The sequence below is a fragment of the Fusarium tjaetaba genome (assembly GCF_013396195.1).
Source record: "Fusarium tjaetaba strain NRRL 66243 chromosome Unknown NRRL66243_c0000313, whole genome shotgun sequence".
NCBI classification, from domain to species: domain Eukaryota; kingdom Fungi; phylum Ascomycota; class Sordariomycetes; order Hypocreales; family Nectriaceae; genus Fusarium; species Fusarium tjaetaba.
Genome location: NW_023501509.1, coordinates 18,484 through 34,834, shown reverse-complemented (window position 1 = coordinate 34,834; position 16,351 = coordinate 18,484). Strand labels below are relative to the sequence as shown.

Here is a 16,351-nt window from a genome sequence, read left to right as displayed (position 1 = left end):
TATCGCATGTTGGGCTGAGGAATCAGGGTCCAATGGCAAACATACGCACCTCATTAGCTGAGCAGACCGGTTGAGCGGGTCTTACTCGGCATCTGGCACCCGATTCTTACGCTAAAGCGGATAAAAGCCCACAATACGGGTGACGCTTCAACCCCCCACGCAGTCTCGTTCGGCATTTCGTAGCCGATTGCTATACTAGGCCCGGTTAAATACAATACCCCAACCCGCGCACACATTCCAAAGATCACTATGATAGGTCGAGGCGAAGATTGTAGATCTTGGCTTTAGCCAAGACTACCCTGCAGGTCGGCATTCTCTCCATGAAATAGATCCCATGGCCGACAAACAGCTACTATCGAGTACTCAATCTCTAGAAGAAATAACTTCGGGTTTACGGCTTAATTGACAATGCATATTGAGCCTGACGTATATGCTACGTTCAACATGGTTTATGAGTTGACCATAGGAAAACAGTTGTCATTGAATGAAACTAAAATGTTGAATTGATCACTCTACGCACATGGACTTAAAAATTGACTTGGGGCATAAGCATCGCACACATAGCTTCATATATAGCAGTCATTCATAAACGAGGAGCTGATATAAAACGAAAAGAATGGATTCCTAGACTTGCTGCTTTACTGCTCCTTCCTCCCTAAGTCTACATAAACAGTAGTGGCTAACACGGTATTTCTCAAAGCCTCAACCTCTGAAGGTATCAACCACGTGATATCATTCCTTATGCTCAACACCCAGTTTCTCATCAATATCGATGTTGTTATCGAATTCATAGCCCTTAAACTCCCGAGCAGTGAGATTCTTCGTGAATAGAATGTCGAGCTCCTCGTACGTGCGGCCCTTCAGCTCAGGAAGACGGAACCAAGCCCAAACGGCGCAGAGGATACAAAAGCCCGCAGCCAGAAAAGCAGACTTGCCTTTCCAGTTTGCAGCGGTGGGGTTGAGTATATGCGGGACAACGCATGTGGCAGCAATATTGATGACGTTGTAGGCATTACGAGCCAGGCCAATTGTCTTGGAGCGCAGGCGCGTAGATGAGACCTCGGCGACAATGATGTAGGCGATTGGACCGATGGTCATCTCGTAGGTAGAGTACCATACGTAGTAGAAGGCTGCAGAGACACCTCCTGTGGCACTGCTTTGGCTTGGAATAGCTACAAAGCCAATCACAAACATAGCAGCGGACATCAAGAGGCAGCCCCAAATGTAAATCGATCGCCGTCCATGTCGCGCGACGATGAAAACGGACAGAAGGACGGTAACAAAGTGAAGACCACCTTGGCCAACTGTCAACTTATAAGCGTTCTTGGTCGACATGCCGGCTTGTTCGAAAAAGTAGGTGGCATAAGAGGAGACACCGAAGCCAACAAGAACTTGACTGGCCCAGGCAACACATGCGATTTCCGTGCGCCAAAGATTAGAGCCCCTGACGCAGTCGAGATACGAAGCTCCCTCTGTGATGCTGCGCTCCAATTCCGTGGTTTCCACCATGAGAGACAGCTGATTCTGAAGCTCTTGGTCTGACATCGATGTTAGCCTCTTCAGGGATTTCTTGGCTTCTTCCAACTTTCCACTGCGGACCAGCCACCATGGAGACTCAGGGCAGAAGAACATCAGAGGTGCGATGATAACAGGCCATACCCACTGGAAGGCAAAGGGAATCCTCCAGGCCCAGATACTCTTGTTACCAACAAGTGAGTCCAGAACAGCGTAAGAAAGGAGCTGACCGATGCCCCAGCATAGGACAACGTAGGTTTCAAGGTACGCACGAAGGACAACCGGCGCGACTTCAGAGGCATACGCGGGTCCCATTGTGGTGAAGACACCCCATCCCAGGCCACAAAGCAGTTGACCAACGAACAGAACCTCGACTGAGGGGGCAAAGAATGAGATGAAGATGGTACCAGTCAACCAGAACAGAGAAATCAGAAGAGTCTTCTTGTGCCCGATCCTCTCTGTCATCCACGTATTGAAGAAAATACCAACAATGCCTCCCAGGGAACTGGCCAAGCCCAGAGCCGTCTGCCACTTGGGCTCGAGCTGGTAGGTTCCTGGCTTGGCAGGGTTGGGAATGCCGAACCGCTTTTGGAAGTCGGGAAAGGCGAAAAGTGATCCGAGCAGGGCTGTGTCGTAACCATCCATGATGATCACAAGCGACACAACGCAGGACCAGAAACAGGCCTTGGGGTATTTCTGGATGGCCTGACGGATACTGAGGGAATGTTCTGCCTCGGTGGCAGCGCGAGCCTCAGCGGAGGTGTCGCCTGTCCAGCCATGATGACCATCTGGTGGCGCCGTCTCGATGCTTTCGGCGCGCTTTTCTGCCATACTGGTTCTATTTTTTCAGTACTTTTTGTGAATTGACTTACAGTATGTGTAGGATAATGAAGTCGAGACTATAAAAGCCTGTGAAATTGATCGATAAGCAAAGACTATCTGCAACAATCCAGATAAATGAAGTAGGATCTTCATCTTCTTCATATACAAGGCTGCTCAAAGAGTCAGCTGGCTCCACTCCAACGTGGTAGCAGAAGCAGCTACAGGGTTATTCTAGATATGGTGTACCCATGGGGAAGTGGACTGTTCGCTGCTCGGAAAAGACGGCACGGCAGCGTGGACTGACTCTGAGCATGCAGGGATTAAGACGGCCAGGTTTTCGAATGGCAGCAGCTTTGGATTGATTTAGCCTATTAACCATATCGGAGTGAGCAATACATGGTAGAACCAACAAGGAGGCACTTAGATGATGAGCGGTTATTTGATAGGAGAGTTGGTAGTTATCGGCGCAAGAGTAACTCATCCGAGCCAAGTCCGGGGGAAAGTGGAGATGTTTGCGGGGGTGGGGCCCGGCAAGGAACGGCAAACTCGGCACCAGAGAAGCACATACTGAAGACTAAAATGTTCCCCCACACTTGCAATTGATGAAGATTGACTTTGATTCTGGTCTGCGGGAGGTTGGCCATTGTGCGGGGTATTAGATAGACGAAAGACAAGCTTGAATTTAACCAGAACTTTGGTTAAACTCATCAAGAGTAGCCACTATGCTTGCGGTTACTCATCACCGATATACCAGGTGATACAGGGCATTGACGGCTAATGACAAGACCATTGGTATAGCCTATGGAAGACGACGCTGTATCAGATGGTCCGGCGAGCATGCCGATGACAGACGCCGTGGATTATCTTAATGTCCGTCCAGGGGTCGATCAGGTAATGAATCTACGCGAAGGTAGACAAGGCATAGAATTCTGATTAACTATAAATATTGTAGCGGAATCAGAATTCTTGCTGATTGGCAGAATAGCAACCCAATTCATGGCAGGCTCCTCTTCGAAGTCAAGCAGAGCTGGTTCTTCCATATCTTTCCTCCCTACCATTTCAGCTCATCTTAAACAGCCATGAGTCCTTTATCTCTCGGCCTTGTCGCCTTGAACATCCTGGGCTACTTGGGTCCCAACTTTGTGGCAGCTTTCCCCACGGATTCAAACTCGGGCTCTGAAGTCTTGATATCTGTCAATGGCCGCGTTAAACACCAAGAGCTTGATGGATTTGGCGCTTCGCAAGCATTCCAACGGGCCGAAGATATTCTTGGAAAAGACGGTCTGTCCAAAGAAGGGACTCAGCATGTACTAGACTTGCTATTCAGCAAGGATATCGGTGCAGGCTTCTCCATCCTGCGCAATGGCATTGGCTCAAGCAACAGTTCTGACAAGAACTTCATGAATTCAATCGAGCCATTCTCGCCAGGCTCACCCGGAGCAAAGCCACACTACGTCTGGGATGGCTACGATAGCGGACAACTCAACGTTGCTCAAGAAGCATTCAAGAGAGGATTGAAGTTCCTCTATGGCGACGCTTGGTCCGCTCCGGGCTTCATGAAAACGAACCACGATGAAAATAATGGAGGGTATTTGTGTGGTGTTACAGGTGCTGCCTGCGCTTCTGGCGACTGGAAGCAGGCCTACGCAGACTACTTGTTGCAGTGGGTTGAGTTCTACCTCAAGTCAGGCGTCAAGGTCACCAACCTAGGATTCCTCAACGAGCCTCAGTTCGCCGCTTCCTACGCCGGCATGCTATCTAACGGCACACAGGCCGCCGACTTCATACGCGTACTGGGCAAGGCAATCAGAAAACGAGGCATCCACGACCTTAAAATCGCCTGCTGTGATGGCGAGGGCTGGGATCTCCAAGAAGATATGATGGCTGGTTTGACTGCTGGACCTGATCCGGCGATCAACTACCTCAGTGTCGTTACTGGCCACGGCTACGTTTCACCACCGAACCATCCGCTTTCAACAACAAAGAAGACTTGGCTCACCGAGTGGGCTGATCTCACAGGCCAGTTCACGCCCTACACGTTCTACAACAATAGCGGTCAGGGCGAAGGTATGACCTGGGCTGGCCGTATCCAGACGGCTCTTGTAGATGCCAACGTCAGCGGGTTTCTCTATTGGATCGGAGCCGAGAACTCGACCACCAACAGTGCTCTGATCAACATGATCGGCGACAAGGTCATTCCGTCCAAGAGGTTCTGGGCCTTTGCATCCTTCAGTCGGTTTGCTCGACCTGGTGCTCGTCGCATTGAAGCCACGAGCTCCGTTCCCCTGGTCACAGTCAGTGCATTTCTAAATACCGACGGTACTGTCGCGACACAGGTGCTGAACAATGATACGTTTACTCACAGTGTCCAACTCGTTGTCTCTGGCACAGGCCGAAGTCCGCACAGCTTGAAGCCATTTCTGACCGATAATTCTAATGATTTGACTGCTTTGAAGCACTTGAAGGCTACTGGAAAGGGTTCCTTTCAGACTACAATTCCTCCTCGATCTCTTATCAGCTTTATTACAGATTCTTAATTAAGATAATACTACTTGAGGAAGACGACTTTGAGGGCTGCTTTGGTCAAGTTGACTATGTCTAGTATATTGCTGTAAAGCTTCTAAACAATCTTGTTGGGCTGCTTATTTCGGCTTAGTTGCGCAACGTCATCTTCAGTGTGCCGAAAGCCGAACCACGAAAATAGCTCACAAGTAGACCACTCTAGACTTTGACGCGATAAGATGCTGCCTGTTTTTTTTTTTTTTTTTCATACTTGTTTCTCTCCCCACTTGACGAAAGATATGCTATTTTACGCATACATGCTCTTCCACCATGTACTAGAATTATAATGGCCTCCCGTATTCTCCTTATTATTGCAGCCTTTCGGCTGGTGTTAGCGGCTTCTACTACCACCACAGAAACTGCCAGCGCAACCACCTCCACCGGCCTCTCTGTCATTGCTTCCGATATTTCTTCGCTGCCAGACTGTGGTTTGAAGTGTATCTCGATAGCCGGAAAGAGAATTGGCTGCGCCAGTACTGACTTGGACTGTATGTGCTCGCACGGCGACGCGTTTGCAGACCATTTCAATCAGTGTCTGGGAAACGAGTGCACTATTAAAATATTCAAAAGTGAGTAAGCAACATATTTGTGAAGCGTCATCTGACGGGTATTTGTAACAGCCCTCTGGGACGTGCGCCAGCAGATTTGCGATGCGGTGCAAAGTAGTTCTAATTCTGCTGCCTTGGCATCTGCCTCAGCTGTGATTGCATCCGATCTGTCCCAAGAAACAAGGAGCGGTGCCGATCGTTTGACCTATGTAGGTGTATTCGGTGCTATTACCTGGGGAGCTCTGGTTTTATAGAAACTTGGGTATCTAGTGGAACACATAGAGGTAGGCAAGTCAAAGGCAGCATATTAACGTCATTATTCACTGGCCACGAGGCCACTGACTTCTAAATACCCGGATAGCTCAACGACATTAGCAAAGATATATCCTCTAACATACCTTAGTTTCTGTTCTGTCTATCACTATACTCCTTGATGAATCCCTACGTCAAAATCACCCTCGCACCAAGACTCTCCATGGCTTCTCTCCACCCGAAATATTGACCAGGGTGCATTCTTCGGAGTCTCCAACATTCCTCCATGACAATAAGGCCTTTCCATGTTATTCCAGGGGCCTGCGCTTCTTGCAGCACCCGATCAAGGATTTGGCGAAACCGGTGATGCTGCGACTCGCTCATGGCCATGCATCCGGTGATCGTATACGGCCAGGCTGCCCGCATGACCAGACGTGTGGGGAGAGCCTCAAGCTTCTCGAGGCAAATATTAACAAAGGTCTGATCGATACTCCTTTGCTCGGACATGATTGGAGGAACTACAACTTGCAACAAGACTCTGGCACCATAAGCCCAGATGAGGCTTATCTTTGCAGCGTCGAGGTCTAGACCTGAGGGTACACTTTCCAGGCCCTCAATATCTTCTCCAAGAGCCTGGCAGACAAACCCAAGCTGCTTTTCCAGTTCTCTGTGTTGTCGTTGTAATTCCGGTCCTGTAAACTCCTGGTGCTTTTCGCCTTGGTGCATCAGCTGTAATTGCTCGAGTCTTGTAATTCTGGTGACGATGGCAAAGACTTGGCTCTGACAACCCATAAAATCCTGCGACCTGATTATATCAGAATCTAGAAGAGGCAGATAGTCAAAGGCGCAAGGGCAGTATGACACCGCACCAAAGGTAGACGTAGCCAGAACATCAATCCAAATAAAGTTAAAGATGGAGAGTTGCAGCGATCGTCGGCGCGCATCACCCTCTGGCAAGCTAGATAATACTTCTTCTACCGCTGATGTTGAACTGCGGTTCTCAAGTGGAATTGCGGTCTCAATATGGTTCAAGACCTTCCTTGCAGCCTGGTGATGGACCTCCCATTGGCCCTGGAGCATACTGAAGATCTCTAGCGTCTCCAAATGAGCGATGACATCAACAAGATGAATCCCCGCCCAAACAAAATCTTCCATTTGTAACGGCTTCATGTGAGAAAAGCGCTCGACCTCCTCCCTAAGTATCGAAATGGACCGGCTCTGTAGCTTGCTCACTTTTGGCGACAGTCCAATTTCATTCACAGTGGCCCTTTGAGTCAACGAGTGCTCGAAGCAAGCGCTGACACTGAGAGCTGAGCTGAATAAGTCGTTTCGGCTGATGAGCCGATTCAGCATCCAGTTACGTTCGGTGCTGCTATCCAGCTTGCAGAATGTATGCGTGATTGGATGTATAACGTTGAGGAACAACATGAGTAATCTCGTTTCTTCTCGTGAGGAATTCTCTGGTCCTGGCTGTAGACTTCGCATCCTGCTGTCCCACCATATAGTATCGGGCTGTCTCTGCCAAATATTGATCCCATTTGTCAATTGAACAACGGATGGTGTTGAGAATATGTCGCAATTGAATGCGCCCAACAAAGTCCCATAGTCTCTGGGGAAGTGTTGAAACGCTTGCTGGTGGCTGCTGCTCCCTGAGTCGGGCGGCAAGAGTCCAACCGACGTAGAAGCAGTGTCTCTAGACTCCAGCTTTCTCGAGACCCTGTACCGCAGCTCCGCGACAGTCCGCAGAGCTCTCGCTTCATTGGACTCCAAGACATCTTTCCACGAGGCCTTGCTGCTAATCCAAGGCGGTGGCGGCACGTTGAATCCGTAGCAAGCAAGGTCTCTTGACCGACAGGCACTGCATGCTGGGCGCTTTTCATCGCACTTCTTCTTGCGGATTCTGCAGGTGAGACATCCGTTGCGACTGCGCGTCCCGTCTGAGACTGTTTGTTGCTGTTCCCTCTGGGCCATGATGTCTCATTGCTGATAGGAGACCACAAGGGAGGAAGCTTGAGACGCCTCTAGTTCCGGTTGGGTACGCTTGTGTTTCTATGCAAGGCATCATGCTGGCCTGCAGTCTGTTGGGAGCCTTGATTCTATGAAGCATAACTACGGCGTAGTGTCATGCAGTAAGCGTGCCGTGAGTAGCGCGTAACGCTGCGCTGAGGCCCTGATGACAAGAACCAATGAGAATTACACACTTGACATCGGACTAACTATCATGCCGAGATAAGCGTCGTGGTTGACGCTGCTAAGTCATGCCATTGGCTGCTTCAGATGTGATCGTCATCTCCAGGGTTAGCTCAATCGACTGCGCTTAAGCTAAACCCTTTGGGGTCTCATTCTTGCAGCGATACTCTTGTCGCTACGCAGTCAAGTCAGCTCATCAGTAGCAATATAAGTATCTAGTTATTTCACTGGGCAGTAGATGAAACACTTCTCATTTCCAATTCATCTCCAGAGTACGGCATATCCCGCGTTCGTCAAAGATAGCGATATCATGTCATGCCCTCAGTGCTTTTCCGGCCATGTCAATCCAGGCGCTCCTACTGGTCGTTGGGATACCGTTCATGGCCTTCGAACCTACATTACAACACCCCTGGCTGGCAGAAGCCCGAAAGCTATTATTGTCATAATTCCCGACGCTTTTGGTGTTGACTTTATTAACAATCAGATCCTTGCGGATCATTATGCTTCGGCCGCAGATTATCTGGTTTACCTACCTGATTTCATGAACGGTAGGTAGGCGTGGCGTGGGCACAGTACTGGCAAGCAAAACAACTAACAAGGTTCTTCTTAGGCAGTGCTGCGCCAGTCAGGACAATGATCAACATGGCACACCTTTGGGATGAGACCGGATCTTGGTTGTCTAAACCGTGAGCTTCCTCCCCTCATACCCTAAAGCTGAGAGTTTGTATCATTCGACTGACCGACAATTAGGTACTATCTCCTCGCTACCATGCTGGACTTTGTGCCATTTCTGATTCGAAACCGCTTCAGCGTTTGTTGGCCAAGGGTAACTGGGTTCCTAAAAGACCTGCAGCAGCATAAAGACGCACATCTTCCTGTTGGGATTGCAGGTTTTTGCTGGGGTGGATTGCACACAGTCAGGCTGACCCACAATACGGCGGAGACTAAAACTGCTAGTGGTCGCGCCCTAGCAGACGCGTTTTTCACTGCCCATCCAAGTAGCGTCGATGTCCCACATGACATAGACAATGTCGCGCGTCCTCTCTCTATTGCAATTGGCGACGATGATGCCGTGATGGGAATGAAACAAGTGCGACAAGCTGAATCAATCTTGGAGGGTAAGGATGTCGATACAAACGTGGTTATTTACCCTGGAGCGAAGCACGGATTCGCAATTCGCGCAAGCAGGGCAGAGCCAGATTCAAAGGAGACGCGACAGGCAGAGGAAGCTGAAGAACAGGCCATTGCTTGGTTCAAGAGACAATTTGGCATGATAGAATAACTTCTAGTTCACTAGGATCCAGCTTGCCCACGAAAATTCATATATCAGAGTCATTGATGCCCGAGCTCGAGCATAATACGTGCATCAGATGTCCAGAATGGAGATGTAGTTTCACTTAAAACTAACACTCCGCTTATAATAAACTTGAAATCGAAAAGAAGTAGTTATTTATATAAAAGTTGTCCCCCGATAAAATTGTAAGCTAAGTTAAACACCCAGGGCATTCGAAGCATGAAGGATCGTCCCAGACAAGGTCGTAATTATGCCTATCCAGAAAATCACCGGGCGTGAGCGTCGTGCTTGTAAACATGCACTGACCATTCCTGTAGCCAGAGCCCATGCAATCTTTCATCTTCCGGCAGATAGCAGCACATTTTCCAGATGAACTCTGGTCAGGATAGCTACCAAGAGCGCCAAAAGTCCCAGGCAACATTCCCGAGTAATTGCACAGAACGCCATCCGCACTTACGCGCGTGCAAGAGTCACCAGGCTTGTAGTTACACGTTGGACTCTTGGGAAGAGGTGCGTTGCTGATGACGCAGGTCGGGCACGTGTAGCAGGATCTATGGCTCCAAACACTGTTCTTGGGATCCAGACCAAAATCGTCGTAGTTCGGATCGGGTTCAGCAAAGTCGGACTCTGTTATCTTGGTTGTTGTAAAAAGACAGTGGTTCTCCATGCCGAAGTAGCCAGAGGATTCACAGTTCTCCAGGGTGTCGCAGATGGCTGCGCACTGCTCTCCGTTCTCCTGTATAGGATACATTGAGCGAGGGACTGTCCAGGCCTCCCCCAGAAAGACGCCTCCACCAATGCAGACATAGGGGTTGTTCTCGACGCTCGATGGGTTGATCTCACACTCTTGGCCGCGGTTATTGTGGCAAACTCCTGTTGGCTGAGTAGCTTTAGTGGTTGTGGTGAAGCTGGTAGGTTCAGGAACCAGTGTAGTCGCAGGAATCGCCGATGTCGATGTGCCACCGGAACTGCAGCTACATGTGAAGCACTCCATACCAAACCAATGAACCATTTGGCTGTCTCTTCCATCGCGTATTTCGTCTCGCGTAACCAAAGTGTTAGAGAAGAAACACTTCCCAGAGAGTGTCTGAAATCCAGCTGACAAGCATCCCGGAAGAGTCTTGCAGATCTCGGCACACTCGCCGTTGCTGCTGTACGAGTGCGTTTGTGGCGCACCAACTTCTTCACCAGGAAGGGTATAAATAGCAGCACTATTTGTGAAAACGCCATTAAGATCGCAGCCAAAGTCATCGAGATGTGCGTAATAGTCGTTGATCATCTCACATGTTTGCTTACACTCAGAGCCGGTGGTAGGAGAAGGCTCTGCTGTAGTGGCGGATTGAGATGTCGAATCAACTTCCACTGATGTTGAGCTAGTTGTTTTGGCCACGCTGGTCTCTTCAGCAGCTAGCGACGTCGAAGATGCGCTGATGGCAGTAGTATCAGTGTTTCCTCCTGAAGTAGGTTCAGTCGAAGATGTTATAATCTCGCTGCTCTCCGATGTGGCACTGGCGATTTCGGAATCAGAGCGAGTGGACTCACTCGACTGTGCCTCAGTGATAGCCGACGAAGCGGCCTCTGGCGAGGTCGTCGAGATAGATGTCGCAGCGCTCGTACTCTCCAAGCCGTCGATGCTGGTTGAATCGCTTTGGCTTGTTGTGAGAGTAGGGGACTCTTGAGCCCTGATCGCCGTCGTCGTAGTGTCGACAGGATCAATTGGAGGGCTCCCACCCAAGTCAAGGTGAAAGTTGTCAATAGTCTCTGGAGTTACTTGGTCCGAGATGAAGATGGAGTCGACCAGGATTGAAGAAGTACCACCACCAGAGCATGTCAGTGAGATAGCAAAGGTGGGCAAATCAGAAAATGCCTCGACCTGCCTCAGTACCCTAGCCCACGATGGTCCTGAGCTAGAAGCAGGCTGAGAGTAGAACTCTGCATTGCCAAATGCCGCGCTTGCAACACAGCCTTGGCTTCCAGCTGACCTGATGAGATAAAAGAACTGGATAGTGTACTTCTTTCTCGGGACCGATCGTACAGTCTGGAAGATGCTAGCAAAAGACCCAAAGAAGCTTCGCTTGGTGACGTCTCCGTTAGCACTCAAAGCCGCGCAGCCATCGTCGAGGCTACCATCGACACGATAGCATCCGCCTTGGTGGAATTCGGCATTACCCGTGGCGCCGAAGTTGGTGAGGCCACTTGGGCTGTTGGGGTCGCGACTGGCGAAAGAGCCACCTGAAATAGCGTTGGTTATGATGATGTCTTCCTCTTGGGTCGTTGTTGATGAATGGGGAAGAGTAGAACTGGGAACTTCGGTTGTATCAGCAGATAGCGTGATGGTCAGGCTGTTGATGTTCGTTTGGCTGTCCGTCGAACTATCGGAAACATCGATTGTCGCAACAGATGAATTGATAGGGTGGCTGCTCACTGTGGCTCGGCTGCTAGGCTTGCAAGGACCACAAGCAGCAAAACCAGCCAGAGCCAAACTCACGAGAGCAATTCTGGACTGCATTATGAATGCCAACTATGGAGTATTTCCCAAGAGTGAAAATTATATGGTGGGTTAATCTATCTATACATGACCCCTAAAGTTGAAAAACCTCTCTGAGTCACTCGATCGCTTATGCAAGCTATTTAGCACTTGGCGGTCAATAGCCATTTCTTTCATCAGCATTTGGGATGGTTAGCTATCACTATTGCTAACTATTGACAGCCTCAGTGACTTCTACCCCTGCAGGAACAGAGTCTGGACGGTAGAGCACTAGCCATATCAGTCAATAGCTCAAGGTCAGCGCCAATCAAGATTGGATATCCGCTCCACCTGTAACCTCTTTTCGCGTTAGTGGTCGTAGTTCAAAGTGGCGCCAGATAAACACTCAGCCTCCGAGCAATCTCAGCTGCGATGTCTTCCATCCGGCGTCCATAATTTTACCCGTACCAAGCTTTGCGCAATAAACAGCAAGAGTGCAGAATCACTCCCGGTAGTGCTGCAGACGATCTGACCCGATGTTGGTAGTGTAAGAATACCAACGGCTCCAGTTTACGGCCATCACCGTCCAACTTGCTGAACCCGTTTTTGTGCTTATTAAAGATAAACTTGCGATAGATGAACTCATTGATTCGGTAGCCAAAGAAGCAACCACATGGAGTCGTCGAATGGTTTCGCAGTTCTGGCCATATCTACGATGGCAACAGCAAGCTGTTTTACGGAAAGCATTTAAGCTATTGATCAACGGGCATGATTTCTTCGAATATATCGAAGGTAGTTAAAGGGCTCGCTACTAATTCAATTTATTGGTATCGCTTCCTTTTGGCCATGAACGCCGGGTATAATGCTACATGCAGCTATCGCTCAATCATCTCATTGCTCAACATCAAAGATCTTGAGCATATCCTTCCGAAAAGCAGGCCAATACTTGTCCTTGATCCACGCACCTAAACATTGCAATGACATGAGCAACTTGTACAAGTCAAATGCATTATACGTGCTTCCAAGCGGCAACCGATGGTACGTCGTCGATTTTCCGTCCTGCAGCGTCGACGCCACGAAAAACCAGTCGTGATCCTGCACAATAATCCCGGCCAAGAATTCAATCGCCTCAACGTTCCCTCGGAGGGACCGCCATTGCGCAGCATGCCAGGTACCTATCTGAAGAAGCGCCTTCTCCCAACTGACCTGACGCTTAGTCTCGATCGAAAGTGCGATAGGGTTCTTACAGAGGTCGCCCCAGTCTGTATGGTTGATTGACAGGCCTGGCCGCGTTTTGATTGCATCGTCGATCTTCTGGCGTTCGAGGCTTTCCTTTGGAGTCTCGACGCAAATGCAAAAGTCAACGCATTTGGATGATGTGCCGAAAGGTTTGTACTCCGGTATTATGTGTGCAGTGGTGCAGTATCTGTAATCACCAACGGAAGCATCGTTTGCTTCACGGAAAGCAAAGTCGAGAACGCATCGGTGAACTTCCATGTTCCAAGAAGCTTCACTGTGGCGACCGAATTCGCATTTGGTAGCGCTCTGCAATACCTGGCGGATGAACGAAGGCGGAGGAATTCGCCAATTGCTTGCATGCTTATCAGGATCGTAAAATGCAAACTCGGGTATATTGCGCAAGCCCTGCATCTGAGGCTTCAACGATTGAGGGATAAGCCCAAATCCGTAACCGATGGTAAGAAGCTGCTGATGTAAATCTTGGAGAGACGGCGGTAACTGATCCATAAAGTCGTCGAATTTGAAGTCGTCGAACCCGGTCTTTTGCGTCGCAGCATAGCGCAGTTGTTTGGTGGGTGACGATGTGCCAGACACTCCAGATGAAGCGTACGAGGTTGAAGATTCGCGGTCCAGACCCGGGGCTCCCTGTCTCAAGCCTCTTGATGATGCTCTGGGGGTATCCTCAACAGCGCCATCTTCGTCTGAGTGAACAAGACCTTGATCGTGGGTCGACCTTCTTCGCTTTCTTGGCATTGAATGAAGAGTCTGCGCATTCGCCTCGATTTCGAAGTGGCTGTCTTGAGACGATCCTGGAGGCGTTGGGATGCGATACAATTGACTGTCGCGGTCTGATTTGGTGTTGTTTATCTTACGTCGCTTGCGTTGATGTTCTGACTCTTCGGTCGGAAAGGATTCTTGTTCGATTGAATTGAGCCACGGCCATACACGACTGTATTTGTGAGCGCGAGGGTTTGAGACTTGGAGGCTGGTCATTTCTCAATTGCGCATGCTGATTGAAGTGACGATGTATTGTTGATGGTTAAAACAGTGCTGAAGAGGCCTAACTCATTTGGCCATCATGGTGGGGTGGCGTTGTTGGAGGGGTAACGTCGCGAAATGGTGAAAGTGGTTTAGCGTCTTCTGCTGGCCCTTATCTGAGATACTTGACCACCGCAGGAAATCGGCGCATGCCCCAAGTACCTACGATAAGCCAATATGACACGCGCTCGCTGACATCCCCCATGGTTTGCGACTGATTATCCCAAAATTGAATTAAGAATTCTCGGGCTTAGGTGAGTTTGTTGGTTTTTAGAAAGAATCACGCGGTGCAAGTTAAATCTCTTCTGGCAAGTAATGCCACGGTATGGAGATGTTTCATCCTGATTATATTAACAAGAGCTACATGGCAATTAGCCATCATGCACTAAACTGGAGACTATAGGTTAGGCTTCAATCGAGAAGGGCTCGGCTGGATCGATAAGATAAACCAATCTGTAAAGATTTGACACTATCATAAAAGATCAAAAGAGTTGGATTGACTCGGAATGAGTTACTATCGAGAGTTGCTAGGATATATAGACTCTGCACTCAGGCTTGTCAAAGTCAATCCAACTTCCTAATAATCTGCCAACACCAACCCTTCGGTAAGAATCGTTGCTGGAATCAGCAGAGGGAGCAATGAGTAGAGCATAATAGTCCAGGTCCTGTATCGTAACTGCTTCATCCTTTGGCTTTTCGTGTCCAACAATAACGCATAGCTTACGTACACCTGGCGGCGACATTCCTTCGTCATATATGACCTTTTCCTGCGCCTCGGCTGATTCCAGATCTAGCATCTCCCTTGCTTGGGCAGTAAGATCAATTCTTCCATCAAGTTCCCCTGTATGCAATGAGAATGAAGTACAGTCTGATTCCATACTCGTCCATGGCGATTGAATTCTTCCTTCTGCAGTGTTGTATGTCCATCGAACATGGTCAAAAGGTATGTCAAAGTATGTAATGGGTCCTTCGTACGCTGTCCATGACCACGTCGGAACTCCGAACTTCTGATCTCGTGGAAAGTCAATCAATTTCAGGCCATCACTTAGTTGTGTATCCCTTGTCCATAAAAGGCTGCGCCCAAAGAATGCTCCGTTGAATACACCGTATCCTCCTTCGGTCTTGAAAGCACTCACTAGTCGTTGTTCTAGCCCGGCTATTGCTATGGGCCGGTCATGGATCTTTGTGAAATCGAGATTGGAGTATTGTCTATAAAGTGATTCATAAAAGCGGATCTTCGCTCCTCTGGTCGACCTCATAGCTAACTTGGGAAAGTTGGGGTCCCCAAGGAACGAAGCCTGGCTACTACAAGGCCAATGTCAGCAACGAGGATTGTAGAGATTTTGGGTGCAACTTACTTGGTCAACCTTGCCAATGTCTCGCAGCGCACACCCTGGCCGCACTCCCAGTACGTCTGGTTCTCCGTGAAATATATGGTCCTTGGTGCAAGAGCCCGCTCTTGCAGGACCCATCCGCGCTTGTTCAGCGCCCCTTCTATCACATCATGCTGAAAGTTGTCAATTGCTTCACAGACATAAACTGTATCATGGGAAAGATATCCATCCAGTCTCACTACTTCACGTTCAGGCCTTTCCCACAAAAACCCACTTGATGTTCCGTTGGCGCGACTTGCGGCAATGACACAGTACGCGGAGCTGAAGACGGTCTCCATCCTCTTGGCTTCCGTGTCGAAGTCCCCGCCCGGTCCTTGCACTATACATAACGAATCGATCCACAGGTATGGGACATCAAGTGCTCGAGTCACCTCGATTGCGTGTCTAAATGTGTTGGGAAAATCTTTTAGATCAATACCGGCATTTAGTCGACTGTCAAGGTTGTCTTTCGTGGTGCAGAAGTGGTCGTGCTGTTCTCCATTGCCCCAAGGATGTGACAGCGCGATGTATCTCAACTCTCCTACTGTTGGGTGCACGGCGTCCACTGCGTTGCGAAGGAAGACCTTCGAACTTCCATCGTCAACCTGACTCACTTCAATCAGGCGAGTCGGCACCTGAAAGTGCGATCTGTCTGCGGGACGGCATTGGGGATGATGCAAGTCACAATCTTGAATCCATGTCCGGAGGAGGTCGTAGAACAACGCAGTGTTGGGCTGAAAAAGCTTGGGCAGCCCAAAGTGAATATCATCAGAGTGTAGATGGTTCTTTTTTGTGTTTTCTGCTCTCCATTAGTGATTACAATTCTGTTGCATTTGCAAAAGCTTTACGCACCTGAGATTTTGGAAAGTGAGAGTAAGGGTATTTTCGATTTGCCCATGACAAGTAAGGAGTCAGATCTCCGAATATGCACAACCTCCAGGTCGTTACAAGTAGATGGGGGAATGGAACGGTAAATAAGGCTGTGCAACGCACACTGTTGAGTCTTGAATCTCATAGTCGCCAGAGTCTCCCTCAATACGGGTTCGTCGCT

The 16,351-nt window shown here is 49.2% G+C and overlaps 7 protein-coding genes across 7 annotated transcripts; 2 read left to right on the top strand and 5 right to left on the bottom strand.

Moving 5' to 3' along the window:
* Positions 1-732: 732 nt before the first annotated feature.
* On the bottom strand, positions 733-2,346 carry FTJAE_12030 (major facilitator superfamily transporter; the record flags this gene model as incomplete). Its single annotated transcript, XM_037345037.1, has 1 exon — positions 733-2,346. One exon carries the CDS (start codon positions 2,344-2,346, stop codon positions 733-735), a length of 1,614 nt encoding a protein of 537 aa, XP_037200911.1.
* Positions 2,347-3,416: 1,070 nt separating this feature from the next.
* FTJAE_12029 (cellulose hydrolase) lies at positions 3,417-4,874 on the top strand (the record flags this gene model as incomplete). Its single annotated transcript, XM_037345035.1, has 1 exon — positions 3,417-4,874. One exon carries the CDS (start codon positions 3,417-3,419, stop codon positions 4,872-4,874), a length of 1,458 nt encoding a protein of 485 aa, XP_037200910.1.
* Positions 4,875-5,888: 1,014 nt separating this feature from the next.
* Positions 5,889-7,670, bottom strand: FTJAE_12028 (Zn2 Cys6 DNA-binding protein; the record flags this gene model as incomplete). The annotated part of the gene is made up of 1 exon (XM_037345034.1): positions 5,889-7,670. One exon carries the CDS (start codon positions 7,668-7,670, stop codon positions 5,889-5,891), a length of 1,782 nt encoding a protein of 593 aa, XP_037200909.1.
* Positions 7,671-8,199: 529 nt separating this feature from the next.
* On the top strand, positions 8,200-9,171 carry FTJAE_12027 (dienelactone hydrolase family; the record flags this gene model as incomplete). Its single annotated transcript, XM_037345033.1, has 3 exons — positions 8,200-8,441; positions 8,489-8,575; positions 8,640-9,171. The coding sequence occupies 3 exons, from the start codon at positions 8,200-8,202 to the stop codon at positions 9,169-9,171; spliced, it is 861 nt and encodes a 286-aa protein (XP_037200908.1).
* Positions 9,172-9,373: 202 nt separating this feature from the next.
* Positions 9,374-11,692, bottom strand: FTJAE_12026 (uncharacterized protein; the record flags this gene model as incomplete). The annotated part of the gene is made up of 1 exon (XM_037345032.1): positions 9,374-11,692. The coding sequence occupies one exon, from the start codon at positions 11,690-11,692 to the stop codon at positions 9,374-9,376; it is 2,319 nt and encodes a 772-aa protein (XP_037200907.1).
* An 849-nt stretch (positions 11,693-12,541) lies between these two features.
* FTJAE_12025 (uncharacterized protein) lies at positions 12,542-13,882 on the bottom strand (the record flags this gene model as incomplete). Its single annotated transcript, XM_037345031.1, has 1 exon — positions 12,542-13,882. One exon carries the CDS (start codon positions 13,880-13,882, stop codon positions 12,542-12,544), a length of 1,341 nt encoding a protein of 446 aa, XP_037200906.1.
* Positions 13,883-14,454: 572 nt separating this feature from the next.
* Positions 14,455-16,198, bottom strand: FTJAE_12024 (TOL; the record flags this gene model as incomplete). Its single annotated transcript, XM_037345030.1, has 3 exons — positions 14,455-15,136; positions 15,286-16,099; positions 16,153-16,198. The coding sequence occupies 3 exons, from the start codon at positions 16,196-16,198 to the stop codon at positions 14,455-14,457; spliced, it is 1,542 nt and encodes a 513-aa protein (XP_037200905.1).
* Between the last annotated feature and the right edge of the window lie 153 nt (positions 16,199-16,351).